The sequence below is a fragment of the Cynocephalus volans genome, chromosome 11, assembly GCF_027409185.1.
Source record: "Cynocephalus volans isolate mCynVol1 chromosome 11, mCynVol1.pri, whole genome shotgun sequence".
Lineage (NCBI taxonomy): Eukaryota > Metazoa > Chordata > Mammalia > Dermoptera > Cynocephalidae > Cynocephalus > Cynocephalus volans.
In genome coordinates, this window is record NC_084470.1 from 120,069,744 (window position 1) to 120,096,446 (window position 26,703).

At 40.3% G+C, this 26,703-nt stretch overlaps 1 protein-coding gene across 3 annotated transcripts; it reads left to right on the forward strand.

Annotated features, from left to right (window-relative positions):
• The first annotated feature begins 2,988 nt into the window (after positions 1-2,988).
• LEMD1 (LEM domain containing 1) lies at positions 2,989-25,241 on the forward strand. Of its 3 annotated transcripts, XM_063115345.1 has the most exons (5): positions 2,989-3,070; positions 3,674-3,796; positions 6,746-6,810; positions 24,033-24,109; positions 25,043-25,241. In XM_063115345.1, the coding sequence occupies exons 1-5, from the start codon at positions 2,989-2,991 to the stop codon at positions 25,239-25,241; spliced, it is 546 nt and encodes a 181-aa protein (XP_062971415.1). The 3 variants fall into 3 exon arrangements, with proteins under 3 accessions (XP_062971415.1, XP_062971417.1, XP_062971418.1); XM_063115347.1 differs by lacking the exon at positions 3,674-3,796; XM_063115348.1 differs by lacking the exons at positions 6,746-6,810; positions 24,033-24,109 and having other exon boundaries at positions 25,043-25,116.
• Positions 25,242-26,703: the final 1,462 nt, after the last annotated feature.

A 26,703-nucleotide genomic window follows, 5' to 3' on the forward strand; every position in this document is an offset into this window, starting at 1 on the left:
AACCCACAGATGTTGGTCTAAATCATCAGGTTTAATCTTTTGTCAATATAGCTTGTTTTAAACCCCAGAGATTTAATCAAGAAGATATTTTAGAAATGCCTGTTTCATTCCAGTAGTCTAACTGTTTAAATGGGAGCAGTTCCACCTGCTGGCTGCTTTTTTGTTGAAAGCAATTCTGGGAAATATAAACAAAATGCTTGTGCATCCTAATAACCCAAGCCTATCATTTATTTGCTTTGATTGAAACAAATGTGTCAATTTCAAAGTCTTTGTTTGGTGCATCCCATGTTTGGATGTTGGTAAATGTTTGCATTACATGTTTGTTTGGAAACGATGCTCTATTCAGAAACCCTGGAGCCACAGTCCTTGTTGCCACAGCCTGGAAGCGCTCAACTTGCCTTGCTAACCATCCACCCCAAAATGCTCAGAATCTGGAAAGGGTTCAAAGTATAGATCTCCATAGGCAAGTATATATGGGATGCAGCTTCTTGAAGAAGAGACTGGATGTGGAAACTATCTGAGGATAGAGCTCATGAATAATTAGAATAATGGAAAATATTTATGTAGCGCTTACCTATGTGCCAAGCACTTTATGTGTATTATAACTAATTGAATCCTCATAACAGCCCTAGGTATCATGGTCATCACCTTTATAGGCGAAAAAGAGAAGACACAGTGAAGTTAGTAATTTACCCCATCCAACATCACCTGGCTGGTAAATGGAGCTGGGATTTCACTCTAGGTAGGCTGTCCCTTTAACCCCTTTCAAATGACTTCCTCCTATCCTTGGTATTTAATCAAGGCATTGCGTTTTCTCACAGTTACATTTTGTCTTGGAGAAGTGCAAGTCTAAGGAGACTTTCTTCAAAGACTCAAGCTAATGGTCTTGTGGATCTTAAACAAAATAAAGCAACAACAACAACAAAAATGGTGACAATACAATGACTAGCCTTTTGCAGTGTAGATGGCAGTCTCTTTATCAGCTGTCTTACACAAGTGTCCAGAGGATGAAATGAGATGATATAAAAGTGCTTTGAAAAGGCCAAAACCGTCAAACTTCTGCAATGTATTATTTATCTGTACTCCATCCTGATTCTTATTTTTTTTTAATGAGCAATCCTTAGCAAATTAATATAGATTTCTTCCACTTTCTTATTTTTCCTAGAATATATGGCCAAATTACCTGTTTACTACTGTGGGTCTTTTGATCGGTGGGCTACACACTGTGTTCATTTAATTTGTCCTTTCTCTTCCCAGTTTCTTGGCACCATTCGGTTTGATAGCAGCTCCTTACATCCTATGCATAATGATAACTTCTCTGCATCTCTTGACATTTTATCATGGCAGTCTGCCTGTGAAGTCGACCAGTGCCTCCTTCTGTCTGAACTTAGGTTAAATTAATCATCTGATTTTCACATCAATCTGTTGCTATGGGGGTTACTGATGTCACACTGTCAGTATTATGATTACCATAATATCTAACAGGCAAAAGGGATTGGTTGCTAGTGGAAACCCTAGGGTGAAACTCACCCAGCTTTAGTAACCAACCCGATTGCATAGACTTTAGACAACCATGTGAAGGGGTAAGTGAATTAATCATCCAGTTGGATGTGATTTGAATATTTTTCTTCCATATGTGTGTTCCCTTTAGGCAATTGTCTAGTGTCACTTGAAATTGATGAGGGCTCTTTTGCAGGTTATTTTTGGGAAGCTAGTGAAACAACAGACAGCTGTTCTTGGGAACAAATGTCACAGGATCTGCCTAAGCTAGCTTCCATAAAAAAAGAAAAAGAAAAAAGAAAATCTGAGGTGCTGAGTTTCATTTTTCCTTTTCCTTCCTAGCATTAGGTTGTTTCCTAGTGGCCTAAAAGTGTTGATTGAGCTTCCCAAACACACAGAAAAGGAGGAAACTAGTACCTGCTATGTACAAGAATGTGACTCTCGTCAAAGTAAAGCTTTAAAGTGGAGATCTATCCAACTAGGCATCCCAGAACAACCCTGCTACGTGGAATAACTCACCACTTTTTCTAGCTTGTATACAATGTTCTTCCTAATTGGACATTGATTGATCACCCATAAAAGCAAAGTCATTACTTAGAATTGGTCTGTGTCCCCCTGTGCCGAGTAAATATCTTGCGGTTGTTTTCACTGCAGTGTCCAAATGCTTAGAAACGTGATAGAAATGAGGTACAATAAATAAACTCCTAAATTTAAAATCCCTGTTAAAAGGTTTGACAAATGGGTCTGTCTTTTTTCAAGATGTTGTTAGGTAGGTGGAGGGGTCGGTTTTGGGGCATCAGGGGATCAACTGAATAAAACTGATTGAACTTGAGTCTGTGCCGGTTTAGAAAGCCATATCAAGACTTGCATAAATCTATATAAATCAATTTGTATGCCAGAGAATGAATTTTCAAATGCCAATTCAGCAATTACAAAGTCTGCTGGCGGTTAATTAAAAACCACCATCTCGTTATGTTCAGAGTTAAATCACAAGTGTGAAAACTTCTACTGTTTGCGATAAATGAATGCTCCATACTCTCTGTTCTCTTATCAAAAGGAGGGCAGGGATAAATAACTTTTATTTAACTTACTAAAAAACTTCTCTCAGCTCTTTCATATTTAATTTACTTCTCATCTCAGAGCTTGAGTTGTACTCAGAGTTCCTGAGAATAATGAAAATATTTGTTCATTTTGTCCAGAAGATTTTCTCACATTAGCTGAGTAGAAATAATCAAAGCCCCAATGACATTGGGGAAAGTGACATCCATCCAAAGTTTTGTATCGATACAAGTAATCCCAGCAGGGATCTATGGTAGAAAACAAAAAAATGGTGATCTTTGTTGCCTGCACACCTCCAAGAATGGGAAGATCGGGTTGTAAACCCTTTTGTGGACTGGCAAAGTTTTAGTACTTATTTGTAAGGCTGTCTTAATGATTTAGTGTTTTATGATTTCAAGGATTCAGAAAAGAGGCCAAACTTCTGTCACCATGGTGGATGTGAAGTGTCTGAGAGACTGTGAATTACAGAACCGACTTGAGAATCTTGGATTTTCACCTGGTCCCATGCTACGTATGTATCGAGCAAATATTGGAGACGAGTCATTTACTGTTTACGAACTACCTACAAAGATTTCAAACAACTTTCAGTAGAAGGAGCATGTGCATTAAAAACCATTAAAGCAGAAATAGGGAAATAGAGAAAACAGAAAACCTTAAAGAGGAAAGAAATGATAAATATCCCAAGATCCAACTTATAGATTAGTAAGTATGGTGCCAGAGAGGAGGGGTTGGTTTCTTTCAATAGTGAAAAACCAATTACTCTTTATTATATTACCCTGCTTTTTGTTTTATTTAGTATGTGCACCATATTAACGATTTATTTATGTGGTTATTTTCTATACTCCCCATAGAAAGGACACACAACCTTGTCTGTCTTGTTCTCAGATGTATCCAATGCCTGCCTCCATGGCCGTTCCATAGAGGCATCACCTAAGTGTTTGTGGAAGGGAAGGAGGGAGTTGAGTAGCTGTAGGGTCCACCTTGTTTTAATAGCCATAATGAACCAATAATGTAAGGGACAACAATAAAGGTCTGAGTTATTAAATACCTTGAAGTCAGTAGGATCACATACAAAAACAGAACCATTAAATTTGTTCTCCGCATTCTTCCTCAGCTTCCACCAGAAAGTTGTATGAAAAAAAGTTAGTGCAACTGTTGGTCTCACCTCCCTGCACAGCACCTATGATGAATGGACCCAGAGAGCTGCATGGACCTGAGGACAGTGACGACAGCGAAGGTACCATCCTAAGCTGTACTGCTAGATAGCAACCACGTGCTCACTGATACCTTGTCTTGTACGCTTTATGCAGCTTTAAGTGGTGTGCAGGCTGACCTGTGAAAGAGCCTGGCCGTGTGGTCTGTTTGCACACAGAGCCTGGAAAATAGGTCCCTAGACTGCAAAAGGAATCTGTAACTCCACGTCTGCATTCACACCAGTGACTCAATTGGGTGGAAAGCTGGGGGAAGGACTGGTCAATTTGCATTTCCTTTTACTAACTAGAGCCAACTATGTGTTGATTCCTTAAAACCAGAAGTTCCTACAGGTAAATTTCTGGTCTCTTTTGTGGTCTCAATCTCTGCTTTGTCTCAATCAGTAAATTTGACCATTTTCTTCAGATTAAATGATTTCATGCCTATTAAGATGGATGAAACAAATTGTACCTCCCTGAACCCCTCCTATGCCGACTGCCCTCCTGATTTACATGGGAGTTGGCAGTAGTTGTCTCTTTTGGGTGGCGGAGTAGGTGGGGAGCAGTGGCCTCTGGGATCCCTGGGCTTTGTTTACAGTGGACCCCGCCCCAGGGACACCATTCTCCTGCAGTGGTTTCTACCTTCAGGGCTCTTAGGAGATGGCTTTGGAGATCCCCACAATACATTCCAAGGCTTTTCATTCAACAAATATTTATGAGGAGTCCTCTATGAGCACAGTAAAATAACAGGAACTACGATTTATTGAAGGCCACCAACACAGGCCAGGCCTGATGTGCATTTAACCCTCAGAATGCTTAGCTGAAGCTCAGAGAAGCTGAGTGACGGGCCCAACATCATAGAGCTAGGACGTGGCCCCAGAAGATAAGCCTAGAATGTGCCATGAAGAGCAGGGACTGTCTGTCTTTATCACCATACTATGTCCTGGAACAGTACCAGGTACAATTTGGCATGTGTTTGTTGAATGACAGTGACAGAACTGGGATTTGAACCCCTTTTGGCTCTCAAAATTGTGCTCTTTCTACCACATACCTTACACTTTTCCCATAATTTCTTTTTCTTCTTTCCTTAAGATGTGGCACTGGGATTTACTCATAATTTCTATTGTGAGTTTGAACACACTACATTTTTTACCATGTTTAATCTACAAAAAAGAGTTTCATCTAGTTCAAATTACTAGTTTGACAAATGATACAAGTACCTGGGATCCTCTGAAAAATCCCCTGTAATCCTGGTTTTGAAGGTGGCACAGGAGCTGAGAGATTTCCCCGAGGGTTTGGCATAGCTGGCCTCATTTAGAAAGGATGGCAAGGTTTGGGGGTGGACCCCGCTGGCCCCTAAGCAGAACAGCTAGCATGGGGGTGCCTCAGGGCAAGTGGCTACCCCAGACCCCTTCCAGATGTAGAATGTGTTTTTTTTTTAAAAGATGACCAGTAAGGGGATCTTAACCCTTGACTTGGTGTTGTCAGCACCACACTCTCCCAAGTGAGCTAACCGGCCATCCCTATATAGGGATCCAAACCTGTGGCCTTGGTGTTATCAGCACCGCACTCTCCCAAGTGAGCCACGGGCCGTCCCTTGTAGAATGTGTTCTGAGTCCTGTCCCATACCTGGGCCTGCCTCTGTTTCCTGCCCTGGAAAGGAGCTCAAGGGACTAGACCAGACAGATTGCAAGGCCAGATTGAAGATTCCAAAACTGCTCATGACTGCCCAGCTTTAGACTGCAGTTCAAAGCTGCAAAGCCAAGCTGTTGTGGGCTCAGGCCAAGCCACCTGGTCTTCAGCCCTCCACAGAGGTGAATTTATGCTAAGGCTGCGGGAAAACTGGGCCTGCAGTCTAGAAGCTTTGCCACTGCTTTGTTTTGTTTTTGTTTGTGTGGCTGGCTGGTACAGGGATCAGACCCTGGACGTTGGTGTTATCAGCACCACCATCTAACCAACTGAGCCAAACAGCCAGCCTTGCCACTGCGTCAGACTGTCTGCCTGACGTTAGCTTACTGCAGGCCATCAGAGCAGAGGCGGAAGCTCTGATTCAGTCCTACCCTTGTAATGCAATTCTGTGTTATCAACGGCCAGTGATTGCTACAAGTAGAAAACTCGGTTCTCCAGGTCAGGTCTGAGCCAGACATTTGATTTGCTCATTGGAAAAGTCTTTGCGAGCCATTAGAATGGAGGGGTTGAAATGGAACTGATGGGGCAGGGGTCCTGTGGAGATTCAGCCTTGGGCATTTCACAGAAACCGAGTCCTGTGGTGGGGTTGTGGTGGGAAGTGGGGGTGCGGGGAGCATTGGACCTGTGGGTGAGCATTTGGTCATACAAATAATCATAGGGTTAGATTTTTCTCATTTTCACTCATTGTTTTGCCACTGGGTGGACATAGCTTTAATTATCCAGCCTCTTTCCAAACTTCCCAAATATTTTGACTCAGAGAGCTCATTTAAAATCCCCTCCATTAAATGCTGTGCTGAGCGTGCAACTATGCACGATTTCTCCAAGTTTATCAGAATGCTTCTCTGTGGGCTGGTGAACAACCATCATTTCCGCCCCTGGCAGTTCCCCGATTTTAAAGCCTTTTAGCACAGGTCTGGCCTTCCTTCCCTGGGTGCTTTTTCGGATACAGAGGGAGAAACTCCTCCTGCCCTATCTTGACATTCAGGGACGTTATAGCTGGTTCGAAGGGACAACGACTAGACTGAAAACAGCTGCACAGATGAGCAGCCGGCTTGTGTATTTCTCTCAGAGGCTTAGGAATATGACAGCCTTCCTCTGTATTCTCAGGGGAATGCCTAGGCATGTTTCATAAAGGCTACTCCTGCTCAGGAGAAAAGCTCTCGTCCCTCGGAAGGGCAATGTGAATTTTCTTTCTCTCCCAGAAATGCCCTGTGATTGAGAGAATTCAACCTGGTGATTGGTGTTTATTTCCTTTGCTAGCTCATATGTTCTCATGGCCTATTTTCCTTTTGTTTTCCATGATCCAGAGCTTAATATCATTTTGAAAGGAAATATCACAGTCTCCACAGAAAAAAGCAAGGAACCCAAAAAAGTATGTACAATTCTAATGCATGAATACTTTTACACATATACTAAAATAGGAAATAGCACTTTTCGTATGTATTAAGGAAGGAAATACATGCACTACGTTCTGTTATCGTGCTAAAATCCTAGTTTAAAGAGAACCACTTTAATGCAGGTTTCTGTTTTGTGAAATGATTCCCGTGTTCTAGCAGAGGACCCAGAGTAACAGGGTCCCTACTGCCCCTCCCTGAAAGAGGCTCTACCCTGCTTCTCCCAGCTGTCACCCCTCCCCCCTCACCACCTGTAGTCTGCATTCACATACAGCATTGAGCTCGCTGGTAGGCCCACAGTGGACATAGAATCAATGAGAGTTTCCGTCCCCTTCTCTGTTCCAGATGCTGAGATCTGGCTTCCACCCCTGCCAGCACATTGAAGCGTGAGACCAAGTGTGTGAGGATAACAGGTTTTGGGGTGATGCCTAACTACGTTAGAACCCCTGCCCTGACAGATCTGAGGCTCCCAGTGCAGTTTACTCGCTGCATTCACCTCACAGGGTGGGTGTGAGGTGCAGGGCTCTTCACAGAGCACAGTGCAGAGTAAGCGCTCAGTAACAAATCGAAGACGCCAGCGCTAGTGACTTTTTCTCTGTCGTCCCACCTCTGTCCCTCTTTCTTTTAAGACACCCACCTCGTTAGATTTCGGCAACTCTGTGCTCTCTCGGTTCCAGTTCTGCCTGTTTCTATTCTGGCTCTTTTTCTTTCTCTGGACCCCTAAACATACCCGTGCCTGAGATCTCTGTCTTCAGCCCTTTGGCATCTCCTTCATGCACCACCTGGCACTTCTCTCCTGAGGCAGAGGCCTGCAAGTCCAGCCGCCTTCTGGGAAGCCTCCCCTTTCCTTCCTCCCTCCCCTCCTTCGTGCATTCCTTCAACAAGCACTTACTCATCATCATGAACATTTCATAGATTATGCAGATGTATTTATACTTCTCCTGGCGGTGGTTATCCCGGGACCTCAGATCAGGACATCCAGGACCGAGCACATCTTCTCTCACCCCAGACCTGCCTCTGTGGCCTCTTTTTATCCTGGTGGTCTCACCACCTCCCCACTCTCCACAGCTCCTCACACACGAGTGTCTCCTACAGTTGCCAAGCCCTAGGGATTTAAATTATGATTTTTAAAACTCTATCCCTCTTCTCTCTTCCCACTGCTGCTATCCTAGCTTGCACCCATGTTATCCTTTTTTAAAAATTCTAATTTGGACAATTGCAAAATTTTCCTAACTGGTCCCTGTCTCCAACTTTACTCAATTCCAGTTCGGGTCTACAAGCAGGGATTTAATCGTGTCTTTTATTTGCCCAGAGACTTTCAAAATAAGATGCAAACTTACTGTATGCCATGAAAAGACTCCAGCATCTCCTGTAACCTAATCTCCCTCATCATCCAACCCAACCCATACTTGCCCTATTTCACTTTTACTTCCCGTGCGCCTTCGCCCCAGCCCTTGTGTATGTCTGGAATTCACGCTCTTCCCACCCCCCACCCCATTTTTCTTCCTCTTAAAATCCTATATATCTTTAAAATCCTTTTAAGGAATGTCTCAAAGACCACTCCTGTGAATCCCCTTAAAATGCAGTTTTCTCACCTCACCAAATCCATCAAATAGCTCCAGTGACAAACAGGTTAATTTGCAAATATGGCCTAATATTTAAACTACTTGCTGAGTTTAAACAAATGAAAACTCCAAGTAAACATTGCTGCAATACACTGTAGCTTTAGCTTCCCATTTAAACATAATCCAAGTTTGATGAAGTAATTCTGATAATGTATGAAATTTTCTAAAAGAATTCTTTAAATCTTCCAAATAGCTCATTAAAGAAATGCTTTCCATTCAGTAAACTTCAGTTCTGCGGAAAACCATTTTGTATAGTTCCTGCAAAGACATTTATAGTAGAAAAAGCAACCTGAATATTTAAAATGCATCAGGCGGGACCAGTGCCCTTCAGTCTTTGCTTTACGCACACCTGAAATAAAACCACATCAATATTTTGAACTGGCAATAGAATTAAATAGAAAGTTTGTGATGGCATAAAATCTTTTGATCTGAAGGATTGAAATAAGCCATTTTGATTCTCAGAAGGGCCTCAAGACATCTGTTCAACTTTAAATCTGAAAGTAAATGTAAATAAGCATTCAAATTTCCATGTAAAAGGTGGTAGAGGGTGTGTTTATTGAGACACTTGTCAAACTCTATAGACTTAATTACTTAAGAGCAATGGTCTGTACCTAACAGTCCTCTGAGTGCCTAGAAAGGTAGTATTTGCATTTCTTTGAAACATCGTATTTTCCTCTCATTTTAGTAGGTTTCTAGTGGAATACAAGCCACTTTGAGATTTGGAATATGCCGATTTCTAGACTCTGTTTAACACTGTATGTGTGTTTTTTATCAAATCACATATGTAGCTCACTGGATTTGGTCATTAAAAGTGCTCAGTAAGCCAGGACAATTTTCTTTTAATTGGGGATTTTTTCTCATCAGAAAGACACTAGACATAGCTTCTGCCTCTAATGATGGAGTGGGGAGTTAAATCAATGCGTGTGACTCGGGCTGTAAGCCTCCTTCTACCAAAGAGGTGAAAATGGGATTGGGGGATGGAGGGGAGGCAGAATAATCGACAATGTCAGGCTGCACGGAGTGGGGTTGGAACAAGGTGACCGTATCCTTTATCATGCCAACCAGGATGCTTTTGAGAGCGAGAGGGGATACTAACCAGAAGGGATGCTGGAACAACAGGAGTAAACTGGGACTGGCCTGGGCAAATGGGGCATATGGTCATGCTGGGTTTGGGACAGGTTGCCAGGGTTGAAGTCCTTGTACGTGCACACCCCATCTTCAGAGGACTGCTGCATCCAATCCCCAGAGGGCAGCTGGCCCTGGGAGGTGTGTGCTTCTGAGCCCCTCCTGGCCCATCTGGGTGTTTCCTTGTTCTCTCCCAGACACAACATGCTCCTTCCTGCCAGAATCTCAGCTCATTCTGCTCTCCCAGTCTGGATGCTCTTTTCTCATCTTGCCACCTATCCTACACATTTCACAACGAGTTTTCCAAAATGTGTTCTGTGGGTCTGGGCCTAGGGATATGCTTTTTCAATCGGTCTCCACCCCACCCTCTGTCCAGGAGCTTTTGCTGTAGGTTGTAAAATGTTGAAGGTAAAAACCCAGGTCTTTGACTTCTCTGCATTTAATTCAATGTCAGGCATATGGCGGGGGGGAGTTACTCAGCCCCTGTTGGCTGAACTGAATGGAGGCTTTGTCCTATATTGATGTTGATGATCTTGCTTTCTCTGAATTCCTCCTCTGTTCCATGTATTTTGTCTCTTAGACATATCTCCATGTAGTCTCTTGAGAGACAACGTTTAGATCATAGTGAATTGATGGGACCATCCAGGAAATGGTTGCAAAAGAGCTCCCACCCTGGGCCTGTGAGCCAGCAACTCTTTATTGAATACAAGACGTTGTGCTTGACCTTCTTAATGAGGAAAATAGGTGCAGAGGGAGGCATAGTTCCTGTCCTGAAGAGACTTAAAAATGAGCTTTGGAAACAAGAGTATGCGTATCAAAAATATGGACTCTAGAGCCAGACTGCCTGGGTTCAAATCCCAGCTCTGCCACTAACTTGGATGAGATAACTCACCACTTCATTCCTAACTTTCCTCATCTATAAATAAGGATAATAATAGCCTCAACCCTACAGAGTGTTGTGAAGACTGAGTTAAAACATGTAAAGCAAAGTAGTGATGACACATAATAAGAGCTATTTAAGTACAAATAAGAACTATTATTATCATTAACATCATTGTTATGTAAAAAGCATGATATTTAATTATCTGCAATACAAAGCAGCAACTTAGTGAAAAATAATAAAATGGAAACGGAACTGTAAGATTGAACTCTTAAGTGCTACATAATGTAATTCAACAGAATGCCTACAGATATATTTATATAATTGAATATAGAGATATAAAGATAGCTTTCTATAAGCACTGTGTGTTGAATGAGGCAGACAGAGCTTTAAAAACAAAACAAAACAATAATCAACCACACTGTATCTTGACAAAATAAAATAAAATTAAAAAAAATAATAATAAAAAAATAAAAACAAAACAAAACAAAGCAAAATATACATACCCTCCCAATATTTAAGGACTTCCCCTTCTTAATCTAATTCTTAAATCCTTCGCCCACTTCTTTAAACATTTTAAAAATAATTTACTTTGAAATAGTTTCAAACTTGCAGAAACTTGCAAGAATGGTAGAAAGAACTCCCACGTCTCTTATACCCAGATTCCTCAATAGTTACCTTCTACCCCGTTTGCTCTGTGCGTGTGCGTGTGCGTGTGCGTGCGCGTGTGTGCGCGTGCGCGTGCGCGTGTGTGTACCTTGCCATTGTCTCCACCTGAATGATTTGAGAGCAAACCGTAGATATGAAGCCCCTCAGCCCTCCAGCAAGTACTCTGCCTACCCACAAAGGACACTTTCCTGAATAACCACCATAAGATAAGGGAATCCACATTGATTCAATGCTACCATCCAATACTCAGACCCCATTCAAGTTTTGCCAACTGTCCCAATAATGTTATTTTGCTTTCTGGCCCATGACCATTCCAGGAGCATATGCTAGCTCTAGTTGTCAAGTCTCGTCAGTCTCCTTCAATCTGGAACAGCAGTGCCTCAATCTTTCCCTGTCATTCACGTCCTTGATAGTTTTAAAGAGTACAGGCCTTTCATTCTGTAGGATTACCATGATCTGTCTCCACCACAGAACACTTTTGACACCAAATGTGTGGGTTTTTCTCACACTAACCAGTTCTCCAACTCTCTATACACCAATTGGGCGTCCATCAATTCAATTCAATTCTGACACTGTCTACCTGGAGTTAGAGTCAGATTCCATAGGTTGAGGGCTCAGTCCCACAAGACTGTCCCCCACTACAGATGCCAGTCGCAAGTCCTGGACCACCAGTACTTCTGATTGACCAGCCGTGACCTCTTCGTATGGGGAAAGGAGTGCAGAGCTCCCATGCCCTCTCTGGGCATGCCACCCTCTCAGGACCTTGTTTTGTTCGCCAACCAGGAAGCTCGCTGAGCCCTGTCCTTGGGTTTTTACGGAGGTTCTATCACACAGGCATGATTGGTTAAGTCATTGGACTTTGGTGATTAACTCAATCTTCAGTTCCTCTCCCCTTCCTGGAGGTCAGGGATGGGGCTAAAAGTTTCCATCCTCTAATCATGGGGTTGTTTTTTTCTGGTGACCAGCCTCCATCCTGAAGCTATGTCAGGGCCCCCAGTCATCTCATTAGCATACAAAAGACATCTATTTCTCCACAGATCCCAAGGGTCTTAGACATTCTTGTTCAGAATCCAGGGAGTAAGACTGAACATTGATTTCTTCTTGTATCACAACATCACAAGCGTAAATCTCGAACTGGCTCTGATTTTTCCTTTAACCAGTCTTAGAGGCCGTGCATTTTTGGCAGGAATTCCTCAGCAATGATGCTGTGCTCTTCCCACTGTGTCACACAAGGAGATAAACAATGTCACCTTGTCCCACCTTCATCACCTGGAAAAGTTGGTGTCTGTCAGTTTTCTCCACCATAAAATCATGATTCCCTTTGTAATTGTGGGGGGATATTTTGAACTGACACCAACATACTGTCATCAAACCTCATTCTCTGCAGTATCCACCGATGATTCTGCCTGTCAAACTCCATTGTGACGAAGGCCTCTTGTGATGTTCTGCTTCTGTCAGCCCTTCTACATTTCTTAGCTGGCATTCTACTGTAAGAAAAGCCTTTCATTTCTCCCCATTTATTCATTCATTTATTCACTCATTTACTCATTCATTCATTCACATTACTGTGAACTCATTGATTCCTTTTCATTCAATGGGTTATATCCATTGACACCATTATTTTAAAGCTCAAATTGTCCCAGATTTGGCCAACGGGAGCTCCTTCAAGATGGACACTGTGTCTGTTTGACATGCCCTCTTCATTCTTTGAGCACGTCCTTCATTTTTTGTGCTTTTCCTGCCCCATGAGCCCTGGTGCCTTTTTCTGCAGAGTAGTATTTAGAAAGCAAGATCTAGGCCTTCAATGCACTCCTTTCTACTGGGCGTTATCACTTCTAGGCTCTTTCAATAGACAGAGCTGGAAAATATAAATGCATGTACCTATTTACATACACATGCTGACATCTATAACTATTTTTATATGTATACATAAAATTTAAGGGGTCAGCATGTTAGCTCAGTTGGTTAGAACATGGTGCTGATAACACCAAGTTTCAGGGTTCAGTTCCTGTACCAGCCAGAAAAATCACAACCATGAGTTCATATTGATCTCAAATTACAATCCAACCTTTCAGTCTTCCTTCTAACCACGCCCCTTTGTAAATCACCTCTCTGACAGCATTATCCTCTGATTGTGGATTCTGATGTCCTTAATATGTTCACATTTTTGCTCATTTTTCTGATTTTCTCAGTGTAATCAATCACCCGATCACGACAGCCAACTCCTCCTCTGCATAACCCCCATCACTGCCTCCTTGGCAACTGAACATGCCAACACTGTCTTCACTGTCCCTCTTCCTTGACCACAGGGCACACTATGGCATTCATGCTGCCCTTACCCCTACTGCTCTAATTCTTCAACCACCAGGCACCCTGAAACCCTCCACAGCCTTGCCACTCCATTTGCTTGGTCTCCAGGCATGCTGACACATGTAGCGTGTGTGTGAGTGTGTGTCCCCTCTGCCCTGCTTCCTCAGTGTGCCATGCACACTGATCCCCTGGGGGAGAAAAAGAAAGGGAAGGAAAGGTTCATGTCTCATTTTTGCTTCCAATTCTTAGGTTTGTTTCAATGTCTTTGTGCCAAAACTTTAAAAGAAATTTACTCTCTGTATCTCAATTTCTATTGTTGTTTGGAGGATACCATGCAGGCCTACGATTAGTGCAGGGCCTACTCCAAGAAGGCCTGATGTAACAAGGGAAAAATATATTAAAGGACTACAATTAAGTGTGTGGTTCAAGTAGCATTAGAGGTTTTAAAAGACCTGATTTTAAACATGTCTATAATAGTATCTTAATTAATTGAAAAATATCCTTATTCCCAATAGTAGTTGTATATTCTAGGTGGGTCAAAGTGAAGAGTAAACTACATATTCTATAACTACTTAATAAGCCCTTTCTTCTTACCTTTGACAAGTGCTAATGGGAGCTAAATGCCATCTCTACGAGGAATATAATTTAACATTCTTCCTGCAAAAATACTGACTTCCTGGTAGATGTGCTTTAGATATGCTTAATCATCAATGTGTCTTGATCTTATTGATTACATGTTGATTTCTTTCTGTGGAATAGAACCCAGTTTTTGAAATACGACAGGAACAGAAGGATATAGTGAAACCATTGATTTCAAGTGATAACAATGATTCCGAGATAATAATAAAGGTAAACTTACTTATTTACATAAAACTGAATTGTGAGCAGTAGTATTCTCTTTCTGTAAGAAAAACAGAATACATTTGTTTAGAAAACTCAGCTTCTCATGAATACTCATAAACAATAAAAGAAATGTACTATGTAAAAAAAAATTAAGAAAACAAATGAAAAAATAAAATAAAAAGAAAACTCAGCTTTCCTTTCCCTTTTATCTAAGAATATACCCATATTGACTCTAGTTAAATTATAATTTGCTTTAAGAGGATAAATATGAGGGTACTTCAGAAAGTTCACGGAAAGATTTGTATTATCTTTTAACTCAATTTTTCCATGAAATTTTCGATGTGTTAATTTTAGGGAGAGGAGTTTCTTGTACCTCCCATATGAGCATCCCTGAGTTATTTTAATTCCTTGAGACTTGTCAGGGCTACACCAGACACTTCATCACAATTCATGAGTTCAGGCATGACTTTTTATAGCTAATTATTGATCATGGAATTTCCTATCTAAAAGGCTTCTAGGAAGAGACTATGTGGTTCATGTTACAGATAAAACAGGGAGGGAAGGGACATGACTTGCCCAAGACCACACAGAGGATTAGAAGAAAAACTGGGAATAGAATTTCAGTCTCATAATTTGCATTCCATTGCCCTCACCGTTAAATCAATCAGCCAAGGGGGAGGAAAAACAAGCAGGCACCTGAGTGAGGAAATAGCTCCCCTCAGTGTTCTTTCCATGGTGTTGCAGAAGGACTTGGGACATCTGTCTACCCGTAGAAGCAAAGGCTGTCTTTCTTCTGTTCACTGCATTGCAATGAGAGTCCATACTAGCTACTCTTTGGTGACCCTTCCAATTAAAGTCATGGTACAGAAATTGCCACAGCTAGAAATGGGTTGACATGTATGCAGATGGTAGCTGAAATTTGCCCAAATGGAGACAGAAAAAATTTGAATCTGAAAACCTTTTTGACATTTTTATTATGAAATATCTTATACATTTGAAGAGGAATATTTATCTAATGAGCAGTCGGATTACCATCCCAGAAATTAAAAAATAAATCATTGCTAAATCAATCCAAGACCCCAGTGTATCCCTCCTGGATCGTATCCCCTTCATTCCTTACCCCCAAGGTAACCACTGTCTTGAATTTTCTCCTTATCATTTTTCCCCTTTTGCTTATAGTATCCACAAACTTTAGTTTAGTTTTTCATGATTTGGGATTTTATTTAATTGATATCATAGTGTAAGTTTTCTTCTGCAACTTCCCTTTATTGTTCAGCATTACGTGATGCGCTTCATCCAAACTCTAGTTCGTTCATTTTCACTGCTACATAGAATTATTGTAAAAAAATATTTATTCATTACCTATTTGTTGGACATGTGGATTGTTTCCAAGTTTTTCTAACACAAGCAATGTTGTTACAAACTTTGTGGTACAGGCTCGGTGTGTACATGTGCAAGAACTTCTTTCTGATTGTGAATATACCCAGGAGTTGAACTGCTGAATTGAAGGGTATACACATCCTCAACTTAAGTGATCATGCTAAACTGCTCTACAAAGTGGTTGTGCCCTTTTTTGCTCCTACCAGGAATATATAAAGAGCTCCATTGCTTTAAATCTTTAAAATTTAGTATTGCCAGATTTAGTAAGATGGTACTTCATGATTACAATTTGTATTTCTTTTATAACTAATAAAGTTGAACATCTTTTCACATATTTATTGTTCATTTGTGTTTTCTCATCTTTGAAATGCCTGTTCATGTCTTTTGCCCATTTTTATTTTTATCAGGTTGTTTATCTTTTTTTTAATTAACTTACAGGACTTTTTTTTTTTTTTTTTTTTTTTTTTTTTTTGCAGCTGGCCAGTATGGGGGACTGAACCCTTGACCTTGGTGTTACAAGGCTGCATTCTAACCAACTGTGCTAACCAGCCAGGCTGTTGGTACCTTTTTTAAAATATGCTTATTTTTTGTAGTTTTTATTTTGAAATAATTTCAAACTCACAGAAAATTTCCAACAAAGAATTCTTGTATGGTCTTCACCTAGATTCACCAGTTATTAGCATTTTTCCACATTGTTTTCTTTTTTTAAATTTATCTATTTAATTTATTTATTTTATCTATCCTTTTTCTTGAACTATCTGAGATTAAATTGTAGACATCATGACCTTTTACCTTCTCCCCCAAATTCCAGTATGTATTTCCTTAGAATAGAAATATAAGGATATTTACTTATATAATCACAGTGCAATGAGAAGAATCGGGATTTTTTTAATTGAGATGAAATTCACATAACACAAAATTAACTATTTTCTTTTTTTTTTTGAAATTCACTATTTTCAAATGCATAATTCAGTAGCATTTAGTATATTCATAATGCTGTGAAACCACCAACTCTATCTTAGTTCCAAAACATTTTCACTGCCTGCAAATAAAACCCAGTACCCATTAAGTAGTTGCTCCCCAATCTCCCTCCCCCCTATCCCCCACACCCCTGCCCAGACAACTACCAATCTGCTGTCTGTTTCAATGAATTTACCTCTTCTGCACTCCATCGTAACCAAAAGGCTGAGAAGAGATTTTACCTCTCCTGAATATTTTTTATAAATGGATTCATTCAATATGTGATGCTTTGGGTCTGGCTTCTTTCACTTAGCATGAGGTTTTGAGGTTCATCCACATTTTCAGATGGATTTGTATTGCAACTTCATTCCTCTTTGCTGTCAAGGGTGTGTGTGTGTGTGTGTACCTCCTCACTGCCAGACTGCTGGCAGGGGCTCCCACGTGGCCTCCACTGACACCACCCCAGTGGGGAGCAGAAGGGTCCGACACGTGGGGTGAACAGGCTCCTCACTCACGCTGGCTGGTGGAGGTGGAGGTGAGCTGTTTGGCTGGAGGAGGGCAGTTATTGGCAAAAAGTTTTTTCTGTCTTACTAGGCTTCCCCTGTCATTGTCCCTGGGCTTTTCCGGGAGATTTGTTTTGTCTGCATCCATTGGTATTTCAGCTTCTCCAACATCCAGTCTGGGACATGGGAGGTAAAAAGAAAACCCAGGCAACTAACCACCGTATCGTTCCTTGGGTCCAGAGATCCCTAGGCCGTCTGCCTTCCCTCCATCTTTCACAATCTTCTTGTGTTTGCTTTAAATATAATGTCCAGAGGTTTGGCCATACCTAGCAGAAGAAATTGAGAGCCGTACATCTATCCCATTTTGTTCTCAATGGCGCTTTTGAACTGTCCATCCTTTCTCTTCTGATCTGCAATGTTAGTTCCTGTCCCCTGTCAAGTTTTCCTGTATACATAGGTATTTCTAAATGGGTGTTTTAACATCTTTACATTTATCGAAATTTTCTTTAATGTCCGTCACTTAAGATTTTATTATTTTCTCCGTAAAGGTCATGCTTATCTTTTATAAGCTTTGTTGCTAGGCAGGCTTCTAATTTTTGTTACTATTGGGAATAGCACCTTTTTAAAAGTATATTTCATTTTATTTTGGTGGCTGGCCAATGTGGGGATCTGAACCCTTGACCTTGACGTTATAACACTGTGCTCTAACCAGCTGAGCTATCCAGCCAGCGCAAATGATTGTTTTTTGTTTTGAAAAGCATATTTTAAATTGTCGCTGACGTATTCGTATAGAAATGAAGTTGACTTTTGTATGGTGATCTTATAACAATGAACTCTTTGCAACTATAATAATTTTTCTGTTGATTCTTTTGTCGTCTGGTTTTGTATACCTTTCATTTCTTTTTATTTTACTGTGCTGGCTAAGACCTTTTTATTACAATATTGAATAAGAGTGACAATAGTGGGCGTTCTTTCCTTGGTCCTGATTTTAAAGCAAACATTTCTGATATTTTATTTTTGAGTATGACTTTTGGTGTAGGATTTGAAACACACCTTTTATCAAGTTAAGGAAATTCTTATTCTATTCCTGGTTTACTAGAAGATTTTTTTAAAAAAATAAGAAATGGAGATGATCATAAAATTTTTAACCTTTCTTTTGTTAATGTGGTAAAGATTATTTTAAAAGCCTTTTAATTAATTCAAAATCATTACTCAGGTTAAAAGAAAACAATGTTTTCAATGAGAGCTTCATTAAATCAAGACTGAGGTAAAAGCAATGAAGTGAGAGTCTGATATTATTATAAGATCTTTTATTAACTTAATCATTTTAGTCAATAAAGGGATTTGGGTTAACTCAATTTTAGAGAGATCTAAATCAAAAGGTTTTTTTCTGCCTGTAAGCAGGCCACTACTGCCAGTTTGCTATGTCATTTGTAAAAATGCCTGATTCTACAATAAATAAGCCTTTTAAAAACTGCATTAATGAATTAGAGGGTTTGAAAATGCATCATGTTTCAGTTAGGAGAGAATGCCACCCCCAAGCCCCAGGGCCATCACTCCCTCCTGATCCCCCCAAATCCAACAGCACGACGTCCTGGAAGAATAACAGAAAGGAGGGGAAGGAAACTCAACATTCATCACCCCTTCCTTGGCTGCCCATAATTGTAGGTGTCAGCCCATGACATCTTGGCTAGCTTTGGGTCTGCACTACAAAATATATGTCTTGTGGAATGGCAAACAAACTTGTACTTTATGGACAAATAGTAATGGCTTCAGTCAAGGCAGATCATTTTTCAAGAACCAAATATAATTTTTGTTGCCTAATGATTTAATGAGAATACGAAATGATTATTGTCTTTTCTGGCTCTGGATATTAGCCCAGTGTTTCGTAGTTAACTGTAATATAATACAGTATGACATGATATCTCATATACAATCCACTTTCAGATTCAATATGATATCTATAAGTAGGCCAAAATTTGCACAAAATAGTCCACCTGGAAAAATTTTATGAAAATGCCAATTCCTCTGAAATATTTGAGTAGAACCGAGGGCTACAAATGTTACTTCCTGCTGGCCAGTTAGCTCCGTTGGTTAGAGCACAGTACTAGTAACACCAAGATCAAGGGTCTGGATCCCTATACTGGCCAGCCACAAAAAAAAAAAAAAAAAGAAAAAGAAAAAAGTTACTCCCACAGGAAATTAATGATTTGACAATTTATTGATTAACATAAACAGTTTTTAGAAATATGTTTTGACGTATTTTCAATGATAAGTTCCCCTAGTAGAAATGTTTTTTAAAGGGATTGGAGCCAGAATAAATTAAATTGTAGCTATGCTTTTTATTAACTGTGTTACCTAGGACAAATAATTTAGCTCCCTAAACCTCTGTTTCCTCATCTATAAAATGCTGACTATCATGATTATCTCCTGGAGTTGTTAGGAAGATAAAAGAGTTGAGGTATGTGGAAAGCCCAAGATAAGAGACGTTCAGGACGTGGTAGTTCTAATTCCCTTCTAGAAAAGCAGCACTATCATGCTGTAGTACAACACAGTGATTAAGAGCAGGGACTTTGGGGCTGTGCTGCCTGGGTTGGCTCTGGGCTCCACCACCACACTGGCTTTGTGACCAAGGGAAAACTGCTGAAACACTCTATGCCTCAGTTTTCTCATCTGTAAAATGGGCATGATACAAACACCTTCTTCATAGGGTAGTTTTGAGGATTAAATGAGTTTACTTAAATAAAATGCTTTAAATGTTGCCTGGGGGCCGAGCCCGTGGTGCACTCAGGAGAGTGCGGCGCTGGGAGCGTGGTGACGCTCCCGCCGCGGGTTCAGATCCTATATAGGAATGGCCGGTGCACTCACTGGCTGAGTACCGGTCACGAAAAAGACAAAAATAAATAAATAAATAAATAAATAAATAAATAAATAAATAATAAATAAATATATGGTGCCTGGTATACAGGAAGTGCTATATAAGTATCAGCTAGTGTCAGACTGTGAGCATAACTTACCCCATCTTTAAAACCCTTACCATTTGGTATGTCCTTTGTGTAAACTCCACCCACAGAAGTTATACAGTAACTCCGTGTGAGGCGGTCAGAAGAATAGGTAGAAACGGCTTGCTGACTACAAAGAAGGGACCTAATGATTAAATACTGGTATGGTAACAGCTGGCCCAGCTAGCTGCATTCCAAGCCCGCCAAAAATAATAATCATTGTTATAAGTAGTGACGTTAGCTTGTTTCTTAGTTAATAAATTGCTTCCTGGTTTTTTGCACTGCTTTGTGTGAATTGCTTGTGTAAACTTGGGCTTGACCAGGAGGTGATGCAGGGAAACTTTGTGTGTGCTCCTGGGTGGCTGCCCACCCAATCCATTGCCACGTAAGTAAATTATCCCCTCGATTTAAATTCTTTGCTTTACTGCATGGAAGTGCCTGCTTTATTTGGTCTCTAGATATCTTCTCAGTTTGGTGGGCATTTTGTCTTTGCTCCATCTTCAGACAGTGAGTGTGGTGGTGAGACACTCAAGGTTTATTGTACTGGCATTACCTCTGACTTACTACATTCACAACTACAGCTGTGGCCAGAAATATGCTTTCAGGTCTTACAAGTGTGGACTGGTGGAATTTTCTGACTTGAATGTCTGGGGTATAGAGAAGAGGGTGGAGAAGCAGAGGAAGCCACACATTCCCCAGCTCTAAGCTCTGAGTGCTTTGCAAAAACAGCCATCTTTGCAAATTCTAGCTCTGGGCAAGAGAGAAAGGTGCAAGGACATTATGTATCCCCTGGGCACCGTTTTCCCTCTCTGAGCAATTGCTTTAACGAACACCAAGATTTTTTAGTTTCATTATAAATGTTGTTTATAGTGAAAATCGTATTATAACAGCATTAAAGGAGTTGTTTAAAAATGAAATATAAATCAACTACAAACACACCACTTGATGCAAAAACCAATTTCATTTTTTCAATTTCCCTCTAGTTTTTGTTTATGTGCATATCCAGTATATGTTTATACATTTGGCATCACTGTATACATACAATTCAATACTCTGTTTAACATTAATCAATAACCTTTTTCCCTGTTATATAGTCTTTGTAATAATTATTATTATTGATGGCCACACAGTCAAGTGGATGGGCCATAAATACTCCATTTTTGGAGTATCAAAATGTCCACCCTTTATATACTGTAGGAAGACTCTACATATAAATGATAGCAAAGAAAACAAATTATAAAAGAGAAGGAAATAAAAGTCCTCAACCTCCTTACGGCAGGAGGGAAGAAAAGGGAGTTTTTGATTGCCTAAGAGTTGTGAAATCCTATAATTTGACTTTGCAACAGACATCTACCCCAAATGCTTTATTTAAAAATATCTATTTTTAAATGTAAGAGAATTAAAAAGGAGTTGCATGTGATGGGTATGTGGAGGTTTATTATATTGTTGTCTACTTTTGTGTATGTTTAAACTTTTCCATAAGTAAAAAGGTTAAAAAAAAAAAAAGAATTTGCTTATAAAAGATTTTCCCAACACCCTTAGAAATAGTTTGAAATATCTCTTGGTGAGCAGACCACCACAGCCCACGTGGCACCTTTGTAGGAATTTTTTTTAAGTACCTCTTCCTCAAGAGCTTTTACTTCCCTCTTCCAGAAAATTGTTGTACTAGTATGGACATCTACCGTGTCTACACTGAAAGTAGTGCTCCTCGGCTGCGGTGCTCTAGTGCTGTGCACAACTCCCCAGCACATGCAGAGGCCTTGCGTGCATATTGCTAAACTACTGTGCAGAAACTGGGCAAGAAGGTGGAGCAGGCAGTACCGGGGAAGGGAAGGAGGCTGTAGCTGCTTCACCACTGGTGGTCTGCACTGGGTAGGAGATGACTGGCAGTTCATGATGCTACAGCAGGCCATGCCCTCCCCACCCCAACTTGGGCTGAGACCATTGGACCTGCTTACTCCCTCTGTAGGTCTTAGTCCAACTCACTAGTTCTGTGCTCTATTGGGGTGTCCTGACAACACCCTTGCCAAGATCAAGGCTCTCATTTCTCTTGGTAACTCCATGACTCACGCCAAGGTCCAAGTGCTTCCTCTCCTGTCCCACACTCCGCACACCCTAGTCCAGTCTATCTTGGTTTTAGTGTCAGAATATCTCCTTTTGACTTTTCTTCTGGTTCTTGTTCTATCCTGGTGTCGGTCAGTCCTTTCCCTGTCCAAGGGGAGTCCCATCTCCCTATCACATTTGTAGGAATTCTCATGTTGTCTGAAGCCTGCTGTATTATAAGGCCTCTGGCAGCACTGCAGGTGTCAGAAGGCTCCTCTCGTGTTCAGGGGTCCTGGGCTTCTGGGAAGGGGGCAGACACCAAGTTACCAATGGCCCCAAATGTTACATATTGTGGCTTGATTAAAGAGAAGTAGAGGACAGCTCCATGGGATCCAACAGATGGTCTAAATAGGGAAGAATGAAGCTGGTGCAAAATACTTACAGAATAACCATGCTTAGTGGTGGGCTGCTTAGGGCAGGGATAGTGTGGTGGTCCCTTCTACAATCTTCACAGCAGGCATAGGGCCTGTCATTCAGCAGCACACAACAAATGTTTGTTGAATGAATAAATAAAACTTCAGGTTAATAAAGTACAATTAAAAAAACATGTATATTAAGGCTGAAAAAATATAGAACAGAGGAGTAATCTGAATGGATGATTCAGTAATAAAGATTTCCTGCAGGAGGGAAATTATTTTCAGAAAATGAAGAGTAGAGAGGAGTGTAGTGTAGTGGTTTGAGCACCTAGCTCCCTCTGTGTGACCTCGGGCAAGTGACTTAACTTTTCTGTGCCTCAGACTTATCTGCAAAATATGGCAATGGTAGTGCCTACCAGGGTAAGGGTGGAGTGGCCTCAGGGGCCTCGATAAGTTAATGAGTGAATGGGGCCTGGCGCTTGACAAGTGGTGGTTAGCAATGTCATGTGACTCCCCATCTTCCCATGCCTAGAGGTCCCCAACCTGGACACTGCAGACATTTGAGGATAAGACTCGAATCTTAAATATGAATGGACAGTTAAGGAAAAGTGGACATATGAGGAAAAACAGCTGCATAAAATGAATAATTATCATTACCATAATAATTATTACTAATATTTGTTAAATACTTACTATGTGCCAGATGTTTTAATCACCTTGCATGTATTAAATGACTTCATCTTTACAACTCTATTTCACAGAGAGGAAAACAAAGAGCTATACCTTTTCATTTTATTGAAAACATAAACAGGCTGACAGCTAGCTCAGTTGGTTAGAACGTGATGTTATAACATCAAGGTCAAGGGTTCCGATCCCCCTACTGACCAACCGCAAAAAAAAAAAAAGAAAGAAAAAGAAAAAGAAATAACAATGTGAAAGAAATTTTTGGAAAGTAAAAAAAGAAAACATGATTATTCCTACTTCTATTCCTGTTACAGAGCAACATTTCATTTTCCTAAATTATTTTCTAGTCCTTGTTCATAGTCAACTGGTTTTTTAAAATAACTTTACTCTCTTTGTATAAAAGTCATGTATACTCATAAAAAAAGCTCCAAGCAATAAAAATGTACAAATAAGAGAGCAAAATAGAGTTGATATTTAAGAACAGAATGCTGTTCTCACCATGTGACCCCAGGCACTTGTGCGTCTATTGTTCTCGCGTGAGTCACTGGAGTAAAATATCGCTCCATGGAACTTGGATGTTTTGGCTAATTATTGAATAAAGGCATATTTGAGGTTTGTGTTACAAAGTACTAAACTGCCCAATGTGCCAAAACTTTTATCACTCTTTGGATTATGTGACCTTTTCTAGAATAAAAACCATGGTCGTTTGTATAAGACATTGGGAACAAATTTTTCTTGACATTTTCTTTTTGTTTATCAGAGACCCAAGGCTTTCACCACTAATCCAAAGGCTCTAGATGTCTACTGCCCAAATTATAAGGCTTTCAAGAAAATAAGGTAATGCTTTTCTTAGCATATGAGGAAATTGATATTATTGTATTCTGCAACTCCTGGAAAAAAATTCATTATTCAGATTTCTGTGAAGGATTTGAGCCTGAAAATAATCTGTTGAGAAAGGAGAAAGATTCACAATATTGTACGATTTCAACACTGAAGGGGTCTTACATAGTCACTAGGTCATTGCTTATATTTAGAAATAAGGAAACAAGAGCCAAGGAGATTGAGGGGGATGCTAAAAGTCACAGTGAACTGAGACCAGAGCCCAAGTTTCCTGATTTGCAGTCATTTGGAAACATTTGTCCTTATTTATGTCTTGGAAGATGGGCAAGAGAAAAAAAAAAAAAAGCAGGTAGTTGAAATAAAAGCTCAACAATAGGCCATCTTATTAATCAGAAAGTAAACCGTCTTGGAAAGTTCCCTAACTTCTAAATAAACTTTGGCATGTTTTACAGGATTAGACTAGAGGAAACATAAGGCTCTCCCTTAAGAATTTCAGAAAGTTTTGCTCTTTTAAATGCAAAATAAGCAGATTGCAAAAGCACTTCCCACATCTACCCTGAAAGGCAGTGTTGACACCTGTGAAGAGAGAAAGGTGAGGACCTGTGTGTTAAAGCTCCCCATCTGCTTGTGCAATTTCCCAGTGGGCACCTGGGATTCTGTAAGGTCCCTGATTCAGGCTTTATGCCAGCATAAAAGCTGCACAGGTGACTGATAACAGCAAATAAATGCTTTGTGGAGTTTTAGAGATCTCATATTGCTCTGATGCCCTGTTAATATCACTTGTTGAAATTAGCATCAGTTCTAAGTGAGGAGAGGGCTGCCTTTCAAGCCCCCCACGGTTGCTCCTTTAGGCCTCAAGAACCACACACTTTAAGGGGGTGCTCACATAGAAGCTGTTCACAATCCTAAGAGCCACTCATGTTTTCACAGGTGTGCTGCAAGAGCAGCAAGCATCAGAATCAAAGGTGGGACTATCACCAAAGGGAAAGACTGCTGTGTGGTAAACTGGAATGTTGAGAGCAGGGGGCAAGAAGTGTTCCCAGTGGGCTTGAAGCTTGCTGTGCTTGGCATCTTTATCATCGTGGTGTTTGTCTACATAACTGTGGAAAAGAAGCCGCTCTTTGGTTAAGTACTTCACAGCAAAGCAATGAGCGTGTGCTTGGGTATTGCTCCGAGCGAGCCTTCCTGCAGCAAAGAACCAAAGTACTACTCTGAGGGGCAAACCTCACCTGGAACTACGTGGCCTTCCCTCACACTGTGCTGCTCTCACATCTGTACCTGCGCTCAGCCAGGGGGAGAACCCGGCACCTGTGTTTAGAGTGTAATGGTGAGGAAATCCCTGACTCACGTTGGCCATTATTAAAGGTGCTTCCACATTTGAGCAGACTTCTAAAATGGAAGCTCTTCCTGGCGTTTTTCTTCTTAATTATGGTGATAGCCATAGATCACCTTTTATTCACTCTTCGAATTCTATTGCCAACCATAGGACAGGCAACAATGGCTATTCACAAAAGAGGAATGTATCTGGTTTAGCAAACACAAAGAAATGCCCAATATCATGAAAATAATTTAGAACGATATAGCATTTTTGCCTTTGAAACGTAGCAAGGTTCTAAAAAATTAAGCCCTGATGAGGAAGTGTCATGACCATGGTCTCTGGGACCAGACAGAGCTGCAGAGGCACCTGGCTCCTCTCTTTATTGGCTCTGTGACCTTGGGTGAGTTAATTGTCCTTTCTGAGCTTCAGTTTCAACTTCTGAAAATATGGATAGGATAGAACTCTTTGGGTGGTGAAGAATTCAAAGAAATAAATGCACATACGAGGGTACTTCAAAAACTTCATGGAAAGATTTGTATTATCTTTTCATTTTATTTTTGGACGAACTTTTTGAAGTACTCTCTTAAAGTGTTTAGTGTGGTCCACACCTGACTTGTAGTAAGTAGTTAAATGCTTAAGCAATGTTACACTTTGGCACAATATTTTTTTCTTGTGGGAGGAGCTCATTCTGGATACAAGAAGTCATAAGCACCAAGAAATTTACTGTAGCAGTTTTTATGGTAGCCAAAACATAGAACCTACCCAAATATCCAACAATAGTTTAATAAATGGAAGTACAAGCCTCTTGATAGATGACTGCAATAATAAAAATGTTAATACTGAGTTTATCATAACATAGAACATGCTTATTTAAAAATGTTTATAATAACTTTATCGAGATATAATTTATATAGTATACAGTTCACCTACTTAAAGTACAATTCAGTGGTTTTAGTATATTCATAGAGTTGTGCAAGCATCGCCACAATAAATTTTAGAATATTTTCTTCACTACCGCCCCCCAAAAATCCCTAAGATGCTTATTTTTTTAAATAGTAAGCAAAAAAGGACAAATTTGTTGTATGCCATTATCACAACTACACAACAACACTGGAAGAACATATGTCAAAATGTTAACAGTACTTTGGTGACTGGGACTCTAATTTTTCCCCCATTTCTACTTTTTCATATTTTTAAAGATTTCTATTAGCAGTCTGTATTAATTTGCTAATAATTTTAAATTTTAAAAATTGTATACTGTATTAGAGTTTGA